Genomic DNA, 17289 nt, shown 5'->3' with positions numbered 1-17289 from the left:
ATTACTTGATTCATTTTCTAACTCATCCTTCCAGAGTAAATCTGTTATAAAAAAATACACTTCTGAGTCACTAGTTTGTTGCATCAGTATTGCATAATGCTCAGTTTTTAGTTTAATTTAGTTTACTTTATTGTCATTGCACCTCATACAATGAAATTAAATGCCCTTTTTAAAGTGCAACCTAAAGACTCTTAGTCTTAGACATATTAGCATTTTAAAGCAATTCTGCAATATTCATTACAAATAGACCTCAACTTACAGCAGTTCGTTTAGTGACCTTTTTGAAATTACAATGGCAATGAAAAAAGTGACTTATGACCATTTTTCACATTTATGACTGTTGCAGCATCCCTATGGTCAGGTGATTGGAATGTAGATGCTTGGTAACTGATTAATATTTATGATGGTTACAGTATCCTGTGGCTATGGGATCACTTTTTGTGAGCTTCTGACAAGCAAAGTCAATGGGGAAGCCAGATTCACTTAACAGCCGTGTTACTAATCAGAACAAAATTCACTTAACTGTTTTGTTTAGTAACAGAAATGTTGGGCTCACTTGTGGGCTATAAGGTTAAAGGTTATAAATCTTTATAATGTTTAGAGCGATTCTTTTTTGTTTCTTTAACTGCTTCATTCAATCTATAGATTACAGTATAAATTCCCAATAGCAGCCAATAAATTATTTGAAGCATTTGGGTGGTAAATATTCCACAATACTTGATGAAAAGGAGTCTGATCTTATCTGGGTTCCTTAGATAACTTGGTTTAAACTAATTGACTTTGCCACGTTTACCTCCTTTAAAATGCTTCTCTAAATTATTTTAAAAAGAGATCCAAGAAGTTTGGTTAGTTTGCTTAATGTCTGTTTTGGGCACATTGGTAGCAGTCATAATAAAAATAAGCACATAGACTTGCTGGCTAGCCTTGATGAAGGATGAAGGACAGTCTGCAATCTTGCTTCACCAATCTAGATTTTTTAAAGGGTGTCAGCAGGCAGATGGATGAAGTTGATTATCAATTTTGGATGTCTGGCTTTTCAAAAAAGCCTTTGACACAATTCCTCATCAAAGACTTTGAGTAAATAACCTCCATTCTTCATATTTGGTATGAGGTCATTACCATAAAATGCAGTGCTCAATTTTTGTCACACTTAAAAGACATACATTTGATCTGGAAAATTCAATTACTTGATTCATTGGGTTCCTTTTTTTCCAGAAGTCTGAAACTCATACAGGGGCTTTTTGGCAAACGTGAGACGATAATCAATGTTCTAGCTGAACATGACTTCCATCTTCCTGTTTGCTCATGAATGCCATTTTTACCCAGTGATTTTCTTATGACAGGCCCATTAATGCTGACTTTGATTGAGGTAAAAGAGGCCCGGAGAGCTCTGAATGTTGTTCTGATATTCTTTGTGACTTACTGAATAATTTTATGCTGCACTCACGTTTGAAAGTTGTCCCCAATCTTCTCCATTTCAAGGCTGTGTCTCTAAATATAAATCAGTGAAGACTCAGGAGTTTTGCAAATGATTTTATAATCTTTTATGGGCTCAAAAGCATGAATTATTTTCTAACAGAGGTGTTCAACCTTTAGAACTGTTATTTCCCAATCTTGGCAAATTTTCTTGGTGTATGGACTTCAATTCTCAGTACTCTCATTAATGCCAATGCTATGGAATTTGGGGGTTTGAAGTTCCTATACCTAAAAATGGCTGAAGTGGGGAAATACTGCTCCATATTAAGAAATTTACAAGAGTAAAAGTTTGAAATTTATAGAGTTCGATTTTTAGGCTAGATATATGAATACTTCATTAAAATAAGTTCCTTCTTTACCATTATTAGAAAAATAATGGTAAAGAAGACTAGAAAAGTTTCAACTGAATAAATATTAACCAAATAGCAAACGCAATTCCGTTTAAATATAACATCAAGCACTTTTTGTGGTGGGTGGGGACCCAATTTACTTCACACACAACATTAAAATGTTGCACTGGCATTGGAGAAATTCAGATTCAACCTGAATTGAAAGCCATGAAAACTCACTGGGTGACTTTGGGCCAATTGCTTTCTATCAGTTCAATGTACTGTATCTCACAGGATTGCTGTTGTGAGTTAAAATAGGAAGAAGGATGCTGTGTCTTCTAACCTGGGCTCCTGAACAAAAGATGTTCCATCATTTACATAAAAAAGATAATACGCTGATTGGGGTCTGAAGATGCCTTTAACCATTGGCGGCATGTCTATATAATTTGCAATCTTGAATATTTAGGCCAGTTAACCCTGGAGAATGCCAAATCAATAGTAAAAAGAGAACCAGGGACATTGATTTGGTGCCTTCTTCACCAAGTCATATAGTTGCACAAAACTTTAATAGATATGTTTTATTATTGTCCTATTTTTTCATTAGCAATAACAAATTATTGTGTCATACTATTTCTTTCTTTTTTACTGCAAAAGCTGGTCAAAGGCAATAATAAAGATTTAATGTAAAAATGATTTGGTTTGATCATTAGGAAAAGGACTGAAAACTATCAACAGTTATGCCTTTGTACAGATTGATTGCCATGCCTTCATCTGGAATATTGTTTATCTAGTTGTGGTAGCAACATTTGAAAAACATTTGTGCTGGAAAAGTACCAAAAAGTTCAACTTAAGTAACCATGGGGCTCAAACACTTTCCATACTAGAAAAGGCTAGAATATTTAAAAGTGTCTAGGTTGAAAAAAAGGGGAAGATCCGACCCAAATGTATAAAATCATGCATGGTACAGAGAAGGTGGACAGACAGCAGTTTTTCTTATTAGGAAACCATTAGGATCAGAAGTAATGAAGCTGAAAGGACCAACAATGTAAAAGCAGGAGATGCCAACCTTGGCAACTTTAAGACTTGTAGACTTCAATCCCCAAAATTCCCCAATGAGCCATGCTCTTCAATTCTGAGAGTTGAGGTCCACAAGTCTTAAATGTTGCCACAGTTGGACACCTGTGCACACTATGAGTACACATAGTCCTCCACTTACGACCACAAGTGAGCCCAAAATCTATATTACTAAGTGAGACATTTGTTGTGTGTTTTGTCCCATTTTACGAGCAGTCTTGCCACATTTGTTAAGTGAATCACTGCAGTTATTAAATTAGTAACACAGCTGTTAAGTGAATTTAGTTTCCTCCCATTGACTTGCTTGTCAGAAGGCCGCAAAAGGGGTTCAGATGATTCTGGGACACTGAAGCTGTCATAAATGTGAGTCCGTTGTCAAGCATCCAAATGTAAATCACATGACCTGCATGCTGCAACAGTCACAACTGTGAAAAATGGTCATAAGTCACTATTTTCAGTTCTGTTGTAACTTTGAATAATCACTAAGGAACCTGTTGTCAGTTGAGGACTACCTGTATCTGATTTTCCACCATAAGACACAAATGCTACACTAGGATGGGTCTTTGCCAGATCTAGAAGAGTTATTCTTACGTTCTTAGCAGGAAATATCTTTAATGGAACAGTCTTGCTATAAATAAAGACATCACGCCACTTCCCACTTCAGATATAGCATAGTTGCATTGCAACATCAGGATTATTACAAAGGAAGCACCTGCTTCTACTACAATACTAAAAGTATAAGAGTGGGAGCGAATTAGAAATGCTTCTTATAAGATATAGGAAATGTTAAATGTGTAAGGTTTTTGTTTCTGTGTATTGTAATCAATTGGCACAAGTGCTATTTGGAGTTAACAAATGACAATTTTGTGGTAAATGAATTTATGTAATTTTCAACCCTCCTGAATAAAATTATTAATAATTTATTTAAGTTAGGTAAAAGAGTGGGAGTAGTTATTTTAATCTATATAGCAAAGAACATAAAGACAGAAGCTTGCAACTTTGTAGAAATCTCGAAAAACGGTAAAATCTTACTTAAAATTGTATTTCTGATGAGCAGAATAAATGTATTCTATTGTATAATATTTGAAATCTGGGTTTTATTTTTATAGTTAAAGGTCACTTCTCATTGATTTTAGATCAGTATTTGTGTTTTATTGAGGCACATTTCATTTTGAGCTCATATGAGTTAAATTGTTTTGAGATAATCGCTTTAAGCTAGAACTAATATGCCATAAAAGAATCAATAAAAAGTCCAATGGTGTTTTTTCAAAAGGCAACTGGATGTTTTATTATTTATTTATTTAATTAGATTTCTAGACCGCCCCCTCTCCCCGAAGGGACTGTTGATTTTCCTGGAAGATGTTTCGCTTCTCATCCAAGAAGCTTCTTCAGTTCTGATTTTTCTTGGATGAGACACAGTTGTTTTTTCCTTAAGTAATACAGGTAGTCCTTGATTTATGACTGGTCGCTTAGCTACCTTTGAAGTTAGAAATAGCCCTCCAGAAGGTACTTACAACCCACTCCTGATGGTCACACACATGATTGCTTTGCATTTACAACCATTTGTAGCGTCTGGGGATCTACTTCAAGAGTAGAGCTGTAGAAAATCATATTGAGTGCTATAAACTGTTACATTGACCTATCATGGCAATAATGTGTTAGTACAGGTAGTCCTCGACTTACAACAGTTCATTTAATCACCGTTCAAAGTTACAACAGCACTGAAAAAAGTGACTTATGACTGTTTTTCACACAACCTTTGCAGCATCCCCGTGGTCACATGATCAAAATTCAGGTGCTTGGCAACTGGTTCATATTATGACCCTTGAACCATCCTTGTGTGTGTGTGTGTGATCCTCTTTTGCAATCTTCTGACAAGCAGAGTCAATGGGGAAACCAGATTGATTTAACTAGATTACTAACTTATCAACTACAGTGATTCACTTAACCGTGGTAAGAAAGTTCGTAAAATGGGGCAAAACTCACTTAACAAATTTCTCACTTAACAACATAAATTTTGGACTCAATTGTGGTTGTAAGTTGTAAGAGGACTACCTGTATATCCCTTTCTTCTTGACTGCCTCTATTGTGACCGAGAAGGATGGTTGGATTTATTACGAAGTATCACTCGAAGATGGATCCAACAATTCCACCTTATTTAGACTAACACGAACGTCCAAGCTTCCCAAAATTTGAGATGGAGGCAATTTCAGAGAAGCATGTTAGATGCTCCTCCCATCAGTTCTACAAGTTGCAAGTTTTAATAGGTCAACTACAATGCAGATTAGTAGGAATCGAAGCGCTTTGGGCTGAAGGGAGGAGTTTGTTTGATAGGACATGAAGAAGCTTTTTAAGGTCCTGCCTTTTCAACTTTCGATTTTACTTTTTCCAGTAGAAGCAATCCTTTCCTGTTGGATCCATCTTCGAGTGAAAAGTACTTTTCAGCTGGGTTGGTATGGCACGGAGGTTAGTTTGGGCAATCATCCTTTACTGTGTAGGGGCATCAAGATAGTGAAAATTATAGGCAAAACAAAAGGAATATTTGAAATCCTTTTGTGGTTTTTGTATGCTGTTTCATCTTTATAAAATACTTACAAAAAATTGAGTTTTACCAATTGGATTAATTTCAGGAACCAGAGTTGATTATGTGACTAGTATGAACTTTTAAAATTTAGACACACATTTCATAATGTTTGAATCCTTTAAAAAAGATGCTTTGTTTATTAAATTTGTTTGCTTTGAGGCATTTTTTTTTGTCATGTACACTTTTAACTTTTCAGTTCATCCGATGAATTTCTTAGTATGAGTTGTTTTTAAGCTAGATGATATTCTATAGTGCAATAAAAAATCTTGCTCTAACTGAAATTGAATGTCAAAAGAAGTTTTGAATTATAAATTTGTGTCTGATCATTGCTGTTACGTATAATTCTAAAGCTGGGTTTCTGAGGTATGGCAGAATTTGGAATGGAGAATATTTTCTCAGAAATACCATTATTCACAGATCACAAAATACCTTCCAATAGCCTGATTAGAAATGACAATAGTTGTTAATGGCAATATTGTAAAAAATGGGTTTTTGATTAAGGAAATGTATTAAGAGTTTGTTGCAATTGGAGCTTTCTGTCTTGTGACTGAAGGTATAAAATACAAGGCTCTTTCCTTATTCAGAAATCGCTTTAAAAGCTTGCTTGAATATAGCATTGCTTTTCTCAACATAGCTGAGATGTTTGGCACTGTGAGATTTTGGGATGTTGGAGAAAGAGTTTTTGCAAAGCAAGCCAAAACCTGTTTATACGGAGGCTACTTGGATCGGGTCCAAGTTCTATGTGGATCTGTGACAGTGTAGAATGAATTATTATTACACACTTGTGTGAAAGTATCATATGATCCTCCCTTAAGTTGCTTTGCCATCTGCTTTAGAGTGTAATAAAATTAAATTTCTTTTTTTTCTTCTTTTTTTGGTTCTATAATCTTTTTAAAGGGGAAGGAAAATTGAAATGGTGCATTTTGCAGATTTTCACTACGGCAGATTAACTGAATGGAGTCTTGTTTGTGTGGACATCATTTTGCTTCTCAGAATAAACTGCGTTTCAAGTGCCCTGTTCATTCCAAGAAATCTGAGTAAATGAAAAACAAATGAAAGAGCCGCTCAATTTTGTTGCTGTATAGATTCAGTAGCTTCTACTTGGGTTAAGTAAAAAGAGGTTATAAAGTCATCAATTGAAGGTATTTGATGAATAAGTTGTTGAGCAATTGTACGTAAGACTTATTATAGGCATCAATTCATGTAGCAACCTAAACCTATCCTTATTTAATTAAGTCAACACAACAGATACATTGTAGAAACTCTATTCTATAGTATATTAAAATAGTCATCTAATCTGTGCTTTTAAAGAACAGTTTGCAGCTGAGAAGCTTTTTTTGACCCAGGAAAAGCCTTGCATCACTTGGTGACCTGACACTGAATTAGCAGAAGTATTTAATGTCTTTGGAACAGAAGGCATCTCATATGTGGGCACAAAACCTTGATTTATAGACCAGCCAACTGCCAGCTAATTACCCCTATTGCTTTTCTGCTCTCCGTCTGATATGTGGATTAACAGTTCACTGTGTGATCTTTTTTGTAATCCCGTCCAGATTTCATGTTGTAAAAATCTGCTTACTGAAGCTGTTAACCTTGAGTAAAGTTGAAGCAATCCTTTCAAAGTACTGAGAGCTTAAAAAGGGGGGGAGGGAGGAAATTTGATGTCTGGGAAAAGTCCCAGGGGGTTTATAAATGCCTTTTCCGCTCACAAACCAAAACAAACAGGATAGAACTAAATGGCCACAACACAGAATTAATGCATGCCAGATTAATAATTGGAATAGCTGAGTGTGGAAGTAGATGACAAGGCAAGTCTTTCCAGTAGTTCATTTATTTAGATTAGTTGCGTTCACCCTGGCTTTTTGGATGTTGTCAAACTCTATTTTCTGCTATGCTTCACCATTTATTATGCTGTTTAGGGTTGCTTGGGGTTCTAGCTCCATAGCAACTGGATAGTCACAATTTCTCCTTCCTACACAGCATATATATTACCATATATAATTATACGTATTTCCCATTCCCCCCCCCCCCCCAAATGTAACTATGCAGTTACTACACTGCATTTCTTATAGGTTTGATGTTTGATCAAGTTGGCCAGGTAGATAATAAGGGAAATTAGTGTTCCCATAGGTAGCCAAGACCTATGCCATGTAGAATTTTATAGGCAATAACCAGGCCTTGATTCTACATGGCACCCAATGCAGCTTGGGAAGCAGAAATGTTACATAGGCAAAGGGAAGGTATGTCCATTGCTGTCTGCGCTCCTTCATTCTGGATCAGTTGAAATTTCTGGGTGGTCTTCAAGGGCAGCCCCATGCAGATAAGAAAGATTGTGGAGTATAAGCCTGATTCTGTCATAATCAAGCTTCTGGGAACATTGTTTTCTCCAAGGAAGTGCAAAAACTTTAAGGAAAATGTCCGTTGATACACAAACGCTATACGTTGACTAGTCCTAAACTCTTATGCATTATAAATGAGATGTGTTTTTCATAGTCTGTCACACTAATGTGCATTATAGCCTAAGCATGAATAACAACGGTTTGTGCCATAGATTTAAAACAATGCTATCCAGAATTTCAAAGTTGGCCTTTTTTGGTGAACGCAAGCAGATGCTGACATTGTACAGATAGAAGAGAATATTTGTAGTTCATGGTTGAACTGTGGGGTCCTTGGTGCTCTCAGCAGAACATCTGCAAGATAACCAAGCTCAGAGCACCAAGGACCCCACACATGCTGATAATAAGGTTGGCTGGAGATTGCATAAAACATAAACAGGATTGTGGGCTGAAGTTCACATCTCTATCTTACTGACCTAAGAGTTGTGCTAGAGGCATCTCAAGGCCAGTACAATGCGTAGCATATTTCCTTAAGATAAATCATTACAGCTAGCTCTAAAATCAGGTAGGTCTCCAAACTGTGGCAGAACGAAGATAAGCTTCTAATACATTTTAGTCTTAGCTGATGTCAAGTTGCTCTTTGATGAAATGTATTCTTCACTGAGAAGTGAATTATAGTATATTTCCTCCCTTCCATTGAGTCCCTGTCTAGTGGTTGAGAAGTTACATACCAGAATAGCTCACATCCACAGTAACTTCTGACTGTTTACTGGAAGGTTACATAACACTGACCCAACAGGCTACATGGGCTTGTTTCTCCCCCCTAAAAAAAAGAACTATTTCTATATTGTTTATTATATTTGCTATAAATTGTTCAAGGTGGGCTTTCCACAAACATTGGGGAAAGAAGAGAAAAAGTGTTTTAGCCACTGGAATATAAGGCTACCTATCTATGATGTAGGAACAGACTGGCTACCCAGCCGGTTTCCCACATATTTTATTAATGTTTTAATTACAAGGTTTTGAACCTCCCTCATTTTCTAATGTAAAATGAAGGATGCAGAGCCTACTTATATTACAAATTCAATCCTTTATGTAAATATCAAATGTATGGCACAGCCTTAGGACTTCTTCATTTATACATACAGTTTGAAATCTACAAATAGAAGCTACTGCACCATAGTTTTATTTGGAAGAGATACCACTGTGTCATTACAATTTTAAAAGTTTACATCAAGAGTAGAGAATAAAAATTAACATGTGGCCTAGCATAAAATTACTTTAAAAGGATATTTCAATACATAGTCAAAGCTTGTTTGAAAAATGCAAGATGAAAACTTAGGAAGAAATTATTTAAGTCTTTAAGAACAGAATTCAATAATTAATTTTTTGGCAGCTTTTTCCATAGCTGAGCCTACTCTCTGGAAAAACCTCTTCCCAGTGGGCTCCAGTTTTCTAATAAGCATTGGAGCTACTCTCTAAAAGATCTCGTCCCTGGAAATATTCAATTCTTTGCTCGCCCATCTCAGTCAATGACTCTGTTGCCTATATAAAGCTAATATAATATGTATTTGCTGTTCGGTTTATATCTTTGTAGTTTCTGGTCTCCATGTCACTTTAGACATCAATCCCTTTCACCCCAGTTGTTAGGATGAGGAAAGTTGTAGTCTAGTAACAACTGGGGATCTAAGGTTGGAATAGTTCCAATGGTTGTGTGCTGTAGCAATTAGAAATTTCCAAGTGGTCTTTAAAGGCAAGATGTCTTTGTGCATTGTAACAAAGTGGCCTTTAAAGACACCTTGCCTTTAAAGATCACTTTCGTAACTGCTGGTTAAGAGCAAGATGAAGAAATCAGGTGGAGCTCTTAAAAACAGTAAAACTCCAGATCCAAATGCTTGTGCATCTGAATTTAGTAGAAATCTGGTTTCACAGAAAACAATTATCCAGGCCATGTGAGGTGGAAAGCCGCCTTAGACCTTCTACCCCAAATCATTTAATTTGAAAATCTTGGATTGACTAATTTTTTTTCTATGCAGAGTGTATGCATTTCACATTGAGATGGTGTCCTTTCTGTAAGCCATCAAAAATCTAATTACAATGGTGCAGCTAGTCCTTGACTTATGACTGTCATTCAGAACTCAATTATGTATGTAAGTTGTTCTGGTCGTTAAGCAGGTCAACACATCATATCTGTAATCACACCCAAGTTTATATCCTTTTTAGTGACAGTCATTAAGTGCCATAGTGTAGCCATTGTCCACAGTGGGTAAATGCTGGTTTCTTGCAAGCAAAAAAAAAAGTTGTAAATTGTGATTACATGACTGCTGTAAATGGTCATAAATACATCGTCTGTTGCCAAGTGCCCTAAATGACCATGTAACCACTTAAGACTAGTCCTCAAACTTTTTAAACAGCGGGGTGATTCACGGTCCCTCAGACTGTTGGGGGGGGGGCGGACCGGCTGGGTGGGCGTGGCTAGACAATCATGTGACTGGGTGAGCGTGGCCAATTTAGCAGTCCATTTTGCCTTTGTCCTTGCTGCACTTGCCCCTTCCCTACTCACCCACCAGCATCCTGAAAGGCTGTTTTTAAAGCATTTTTGAAGACTTTTAAAGCACTACTTTACAAGCTGGAGCAGAGCTGGTTTTCAAGCCACCAGCAGCCCCTCCCCTACTCACCCACCGGCCCTGGATCACGTGGCTGCACTGGCGAGAGCACCCCTCGGTCAGCTGGTCCTTCCCAGCATCCTTTGGCCTTATCTTCGTCAGCGGCAGTGTGATCAGAAGTGCAGCTCAACCAGTGAAATAGCTAACCAGAAGTGCAGCTGGAGTGGATGCTCACTGGAAGATGATTAAGGCCAATGGTGAGGGGTGGGGCTGAATCCCACCACTCCACGGACAGGATACTTCGCATTGGCAGGCCGTATCCGGCCCGTGGGCTGTAGTTTGAGGATCAGTACTTAAGATTGTCACAGCATCCCTATGGTGATGTGATGAAAATTCAGATGCTTGAGAGCTGACTCATATTTATGACGGTTGTAGTGTCCCAGGGTCACGTGATTCTCTTTTGCAACCTTTTGACAAGCATAATCAATGGGGAAACTAGATTCATTTAACAGCCTTGTTCCTAACTTAACAACTGCGGTGATTCGCTTAACAACGGTGGCCAGAAAGGTCATAGGATGAGACAAAACTCACTTCATAACTGCCTGGCTTAGGAACATAATTTTAGGCTCCATTAATCGAGGACTACCTTTAAAATGTTACCAGCTCATGGATTAAAGCGCACAGTGACATTTGTGGCCAAGCGTTAAGGATGGATAGCACAAGATAATTATGCTAGGCTCGGTTGCAGGAATGGTTTTATGTGTTCGTTTGTAAAGTTCACATTTGGGTGTTGTTCCTCTGAAGTTGTATGGAAAAGAGGATTTGACTGTAGTGATTATGGTTAGATCCAGAATGGTGGCTATTTTAAGAAAACAATCCACCCACTCCCTTTGTCCTTGATACAATTTGCTTCATTTGGAAATGCAACTCTTTGGCAGCTTGTGATTTCAAGGATGCCCTTGTAAATCTATAGCCTGGAGTATAGCTTTGTCTTCACTGTGTACAAATGCCAGTTGCTAAGGTACATATTTTGTGCTCATGTAGTTTTGTGTGTCAGCCAAATAGGGCCACTGTGCATAAAATTCTTTGAAAACTTCATGTTGGAATGTAGTAAGCATATATTGTTCACTAAGGCAAAGAGCAATTTACCATTTGAAATATATTTAAAAACAACAACAACAACAACACATAGCAGCAGTATATCCTAATTCTGAATGGAGCCTCACGATGCACAGCTGTTTGGAGCAGAAGAATTTACATGAGCTCAATCCAGCTATTGAGTTATAGAAATTATAGATAAATTTCATTTGCTTAAGGAGATCTATGTCTACAGTCGCATGTGCATGTCTATACAGGTAGTCCTCAAATGGTCATTTAGTGACCATTTGAAGTTACATTGGCACTGAAAACACTTACTTATGACCTGTTTTCACACTAACGACCATTACAGCATTCCCATGGTCACGTGATAAAAATTCAGACTGTTGCCAACTGACTCATATTCATGACGGTTGCAGTGTCCCGGGGTCACGCAATCACCTTTTGCGACCTTCTGACAAGCAAAGTCAAGGTGGAAACCAGATTCATTAAACAATCATGCTGCTAACTTATCAATTGCAGTGATTCACTTAACCACTGTGGCAAAAATGTCATAAAATGGGGCAAAATCCACTTAACAAATGTCTCACTTAGCAACAGAAATGTTGGGCTCAATTGTGGTCGTACGTCAAGGATGATCTGGATCTGATCCAGGATTAGGGCTCTTGAGAAGAACACATTTGTTGGCTGAGACTTCTAGAAGCTGACAATCTCTAGATTTCCTTGCCACAGACAAGTGTTAAATCAAGCAAATGATTCCTGATTTTGAATTTTAAAATTCCAAATTTCAGGTTTATTTCTTTTTCCTAGTTTCTTTTCCAACTTAAATGCAGGGAAAAAATAGAAGTTTCCTCTTCTAAAAGTCCACATTGTTCTAAACATAAATACCAGCTTTTGCCATTGTTATGCTAAGGAACAGTGTAATTAATTATGTGCTATATTTCATAATTGAAAGCCTTAATTTACCCTAAGTATTAATTTAGACCACTTCTGTGTGGCAAAATAAAAATTAAAAGTCTCTAAGGAAAAAGTGGTTAGTATTTCTAGGAAATTAGTGTTTCTATTTTGAGAAAAAAAGCTTAATGACTCTAATTAAATTGCCACAGAATGGCATTTCTATAGAGATGGCAGATTTTTGAGAAAGTAAATTACCCATAAAAGTTACTTGTAATAAATTTATCATTTTTGGTTCACATTACTCATCTTTTTGGCATGAGATAATAGCTTTTAAATTTGTTTGTAGGAGCATGGTTAGATACACAGTACAATAATACATACTTAGAGGAAGGTATTGAGCAAACTTTTCGCTTATTCTATTTTTACTTCAGAAGTACTTACTTAGTTAGATATGATAGTAGTATTTCCATGTGAAGCATAATCAGTGGATAGGTAATATGTATAAAATTATACCCATTCATTATTTATTAAAATGGTTTCTATATCATTTTTCTGTGCACTTAAGCTTCAGAGTGACATACTGTTTTTAAAATGCAGTAACAGTAATATCCTACAGAAGAGCATACACAGTGATATCATAATATAAAGGGAAAATATTTTAAATTAAAAAATCCAGTAGGAGCTACCAGATATAGGACATTCGTTGACACTTAGATTGCAATGGTCTCTCTTCCAAAATACTGTTTTGAACTGGTCACCAATGTCTCCCTTTTTTTAATAAGTCCACCATCACCCTAAATTTATTCTTTGCCATTGGGGTATTTCTAGACACCTTCAGACCTGCCTGCTCCAAAATGAATCTTGTCTTGAACCATAAGATGGTGGCAGCAAATGAATTTGGTAAATAAATAAAATCTGTCTGACAGCGAAAGATAGAAACTATAGCTTGTTGAGGGTCTTACTACCAAAGGAATTTCATCTGCTGGTACCCAGGACAGGACTTCCTCAGTGGTGGCCCTCTCTTTTATAGAACCGTTTGCTTTTACATAAAGATTGCTTCTTCCCTGCTGGGATTCAGAAGAGCCAATAAAAACATGGCTAATCGATAAGACCTTAATGCCATTGTTAGGTTGAGCAGTTCTTTCATTATAGCATAATTTCAGACTTCTGCTTTTGCTCTTTGTTTTTCATGCAGTCTCTTTTTCGCAAGCTTTTCAAAGCCAGTCCAGAATGGATGGCACAGTACAGGTAATCCCCGACTTACTAACACAATTGAGCCCCAAATTTCTGTTGCCAAGTGAGACAGATGTGTAATTGAATTTTGCCACGTTTTACAACCTTTCTTGCCACAGTTGTTAAGAGAATTGCTGCAGTGGTTAAATTAGTAACACAGTTGTTAAGTGAATCTGGCTTCCTCATTGAAGGTTGCCAAAGGTGATCACACGGCTTCATAACACTGCAACTGTCATAAATACGAGTCAGTTGACAAGCGTCCGAATTTTGACCATATGACCTGTTGCTGTAACAGTCATAAATGTAAAAGAAAAAAGATCATAAGTCACTTTTTTCAGTGCTGCTTCAACTTAATGGTCACTCAATGTACTGCTGTAAGTCGAGGGTCACCTGTAGTAATAAATACAACATTTTAAGACTCTAGAGAGTGGCTCCCATTATGGCTAGCTTAATTTTCACTGCAGAATTTTGCAGCAAGCAAGCCTTTCATGACATACTGTATACACACCAGTTATCTTCCATGCTTATGAATCATTAAATGATGAGACGTGTGTTGTTATAACTTACAAGCTGTAGTAACGAGACACTGTTTCTTTCAGACTAACAGGGATGCCAAAGGAAAAATATGATCCTCCAGATCCTCGCAGAATATATACTATCATGTCAGCAGAAGAGGTAGCCAATGGGAAGAAGTCCCACTGGGCAGAGTTGGAAATCTCGGGTAAGGAATCCAATAAATGACCAGATCGAAAGAAAGTAGAACAACGTACTCCCTGTGATCTGGACTCTTATGCTCCTATTAAATCTCTTTATGGGATCGTGTATGTATTTAGCAGATCCTTTTTATACAGGTAGCCCTTGACTTGTGACCATTATTTATTTATTTATTTATTTATTTATTTATTTATTTATTTATTTATTTATTTATTTATTATTTATTTATTTAAACTTATTAGTCGCCCCCTCTCCCCACAGGGACTCGGGGCGACATACACATAATTCAGGAGTGTCAAACTTGATTTCATTGAGGGACGCATCAGGGTTGTGCTTGACCTGTGGGTGGCGTGGCCAGCTCAACATCACTCGTGTCAGAGGCGCCTGTGGTGGCCCGAGCACTCTGCCAGCGAAAACGGGCTCCCGAGCTCTGTTTTCAGCTGCGACAGCCTCCTGCAACCCTCTGCCAGTGAAAACGGAGCTCATGAGGGGCACACGCAGCCCTCCTGAGCTCTGTTTTCACCGGCAGAGGCACCGTGGGCTGGTCCTTCGCTGTTTCCAGGGAAGATCTAAGCACGCCACGAGCCTGATCCAGCTTGCGGGCCTTGAGTTTGACACCCCTGTCATAATTGAATTGGGAGTTACGGTCGAAAATCATGCAGGTCATCCTGTGATTGACCTGATTTTATTACTTTTTTTTGCAGTGGTCATTAAGTGAATTGCCATGGTCATTGAGCAAATCCGCAGTCATTAAAACATGCTGTGGCTGTTAAAAGAACCCATTGTGTATTTTTTTGTTGGAAACTGGAAATAAATACAGTCGTGACTGTGGGATACTGCAGATAGGCATAAAGGTTGGCTGGTAGCCGAGCACCCAAAATGCAAACGTGACTTGGGTGATGGCAGCCACCAGAACTTCAAATCCAGGTCATAAGTACCTTTTCTTTGGTCCATCAGCATTTCAAAGCGACTAGTTGTAAATCTAGGACTGCCTCTATTGACGGCAAGCAGGGTTTCCTTTATCCCGTATTTGTGACTTTCATTTTTTCCTACTCAGGAAATGTATCCTTGTTAAATACTTATTTTAATCCAAATGCACAGAGAAGAATTAAAAAATAATGTGGTTTTTTTTTTTTTTTGTAGAAGAGGCAATTGTTAATATTTAATTCTTTGGTCTTGACATCTATCTTCGCCTGGAAGAAATACAGTTTTTGCCTCTTCTGTTAACTAATAGAAAATTCTGATTCAGAATAATTCTTAATTGTTTATATATATCTTACTGGTTCCCAAACCTGCTGAGACGGATTTTCAACAGATGTTCCAACAAATCTTAAAGGGACAGGAGGACATAAAAAGTGAATTAAAGGAGATGAGAGAGCAGCTTAAACAGAACCAAGACCAGACGAGTAAAAACACACAGAGACTGGATCTTTTGGAGGGAGGGACGGCTGAGATGAGGGGGGAGATAAAAGGGGTGCAGAAGGGGAACCAAGAAATTGAGATCCACCAAATGAAAACAGAATTTGAAAGAATGTCCTTTTTCCTTAGGTTCCAAAATGTAGTTGAGGCAGATGATGAAGATCTAAGGGACATTATGACAAACATTTTGGCTGAATATATCCAAAAAGAAAAACAACAGATGGGGTGGGAATTGGATCTGGTTTATAGAGTAAATTCAGCATATGCTAGAACACATAATGTACCCAGGGAGGTACATATTAAATTTCTCAGAAAGACTACAAGAGATGAGATTCTGAGTGCACAAAGGGGGCAAGTGTTGAAATATCAAGATAGAGAAATAACCATTCTGAAACAGATCCCCAAGAAAGTGAGAGAGAAAAGAAAAAACTATACGCATTTAGCGAAGAAGTTATACCAGAAGGGGGTGTGGTTCAGATGGTTGATGCCTGAAGGTATGTTAATATTCTGGGAGGACACAAGAGTGAGAATTAATACAACCATAGAGGCCCAGGCCTTTTTGGAAAAAAATAAAGCACTCCTAGATAAACCTGATGATCCTACACCAGACATACAAGACACGGGAGGGGCCGGAGCCCTGCTGCCGGGGGGAGAAGGGGCAATACCAAGAAAACTCAGATCACAAAAATGAATAAGGAAATCGGCTTGATATAAATTGATTGAAATTGCTATCTGAATTTATATGCTGACAAATTACCATTATGTAATATTGAATTATTTGTGTAAATGAATACTATGAGTACGGGGGGTGGGGACACCTTTCACACATTGTAACTGCCAAAATTTGTAATCCATTCCAATACCCCTTTCCTTTTTATTTTATTTTTAAAAAAACCAATAAAATTTTGCTTAAAAAAAAAGTATATTCGTTGAGCTTGTAGAAGAAAACTCTTAACTCTCTCTACCTGTTTCTGATTTTAGGTAGAGTGCGCAATTTAAGTCCATCACTTTGGTCACTAACACACTTGACTGCTCTCCACCTCAATGACAACTATTTAACTCGCATTCCACCTGATATTGCCAAGCTTCATAATTTGGTTTATCTGGATCTCTCATCCAACAAACTCCGAAGTTTACCAGCAGAACTAGGAAACATGGTTTCTCTCAGGTGAGGAGTCTCGAATTCTCTTCCTAACTAACTTCAAATCTAAAAGCGTCTTTACTGATGTTGTTTTCGCTACTGTAGTGAAACAAACAAAATGTTAAAAAAATTATGATATTTATGTAGTTATTTACCAAGCACATCTAAATTATATTGAAGTAACCAAAATATCTTTACAATCCCCAAGGCATGTCACAACTTTTGAGCATCCCGAATGTTTGGAGATTGAAAGTTGAAAAATTTGACGCAAGAATTGTTGTACTTTTCTTTTACATACTTTTGGGTGGGGTAGTAATATTTTTAAATTTGTGCTCTGGCATAAGATGGGCAAGAGCATTGGAGGATTCAAATTTTGGATAAG

At 37.4% G+C, this 17289-nt stretch overlaps 1 protein-coding gene across 3 annotated transcripts in view; it reads left to right on the top strand.

Moving 5' to 3' along the window:
* The window catches only part of CNOT6L (CCR4-NOT transcription complex subunit 6 like), a 46194-nt gene that overhangs the window by 4644 nt on the left and 24261 nt on the right, over nucleotides 1–17289 (top strand). For 2 of the 3 annotated variants that reach the window (XM_081960396.1, XM_081960394.1), the window contains exons 1-3: nucleotides 5216–5345; nucleotides 14233–14354; nucleotides 16748–16934. In XM_081960396.1, coding sequence (XP_081816522.1) covers nucleotides 5335–5345; nucleotides 14233–14354; nucleotides 16748–16934 — 320 coding nt within the window. In that variant the 5' untranslated portion in view covers nucleotides 5216–5334. Of the gene's footprint in view, nucleotides 1–5215; nucleotides 5346–14232; nucleotides 14355–16747; nucleotides 16935–17289 lie in introns of those variants that run through there. The other variant, XM_081960395.1, reaches the window with a different exon arrangement.

Source organism: Natrix helvetica, assembly GCF_964273705.1.
Source record: "Natrix helvetica genome assembly, chromosome: 7".
Lineage (NCBI taxonomy): Eukaryota > Metazoa > Chordata > Lepidosauria > Squamata > Natricidae > Natrix > Natrix helvetica.
The sequence above is the reverse complement of the archived record's forward strand: the minus strand, read 5'-3'. Positions and strand labels throughout refer to the sequence as shown.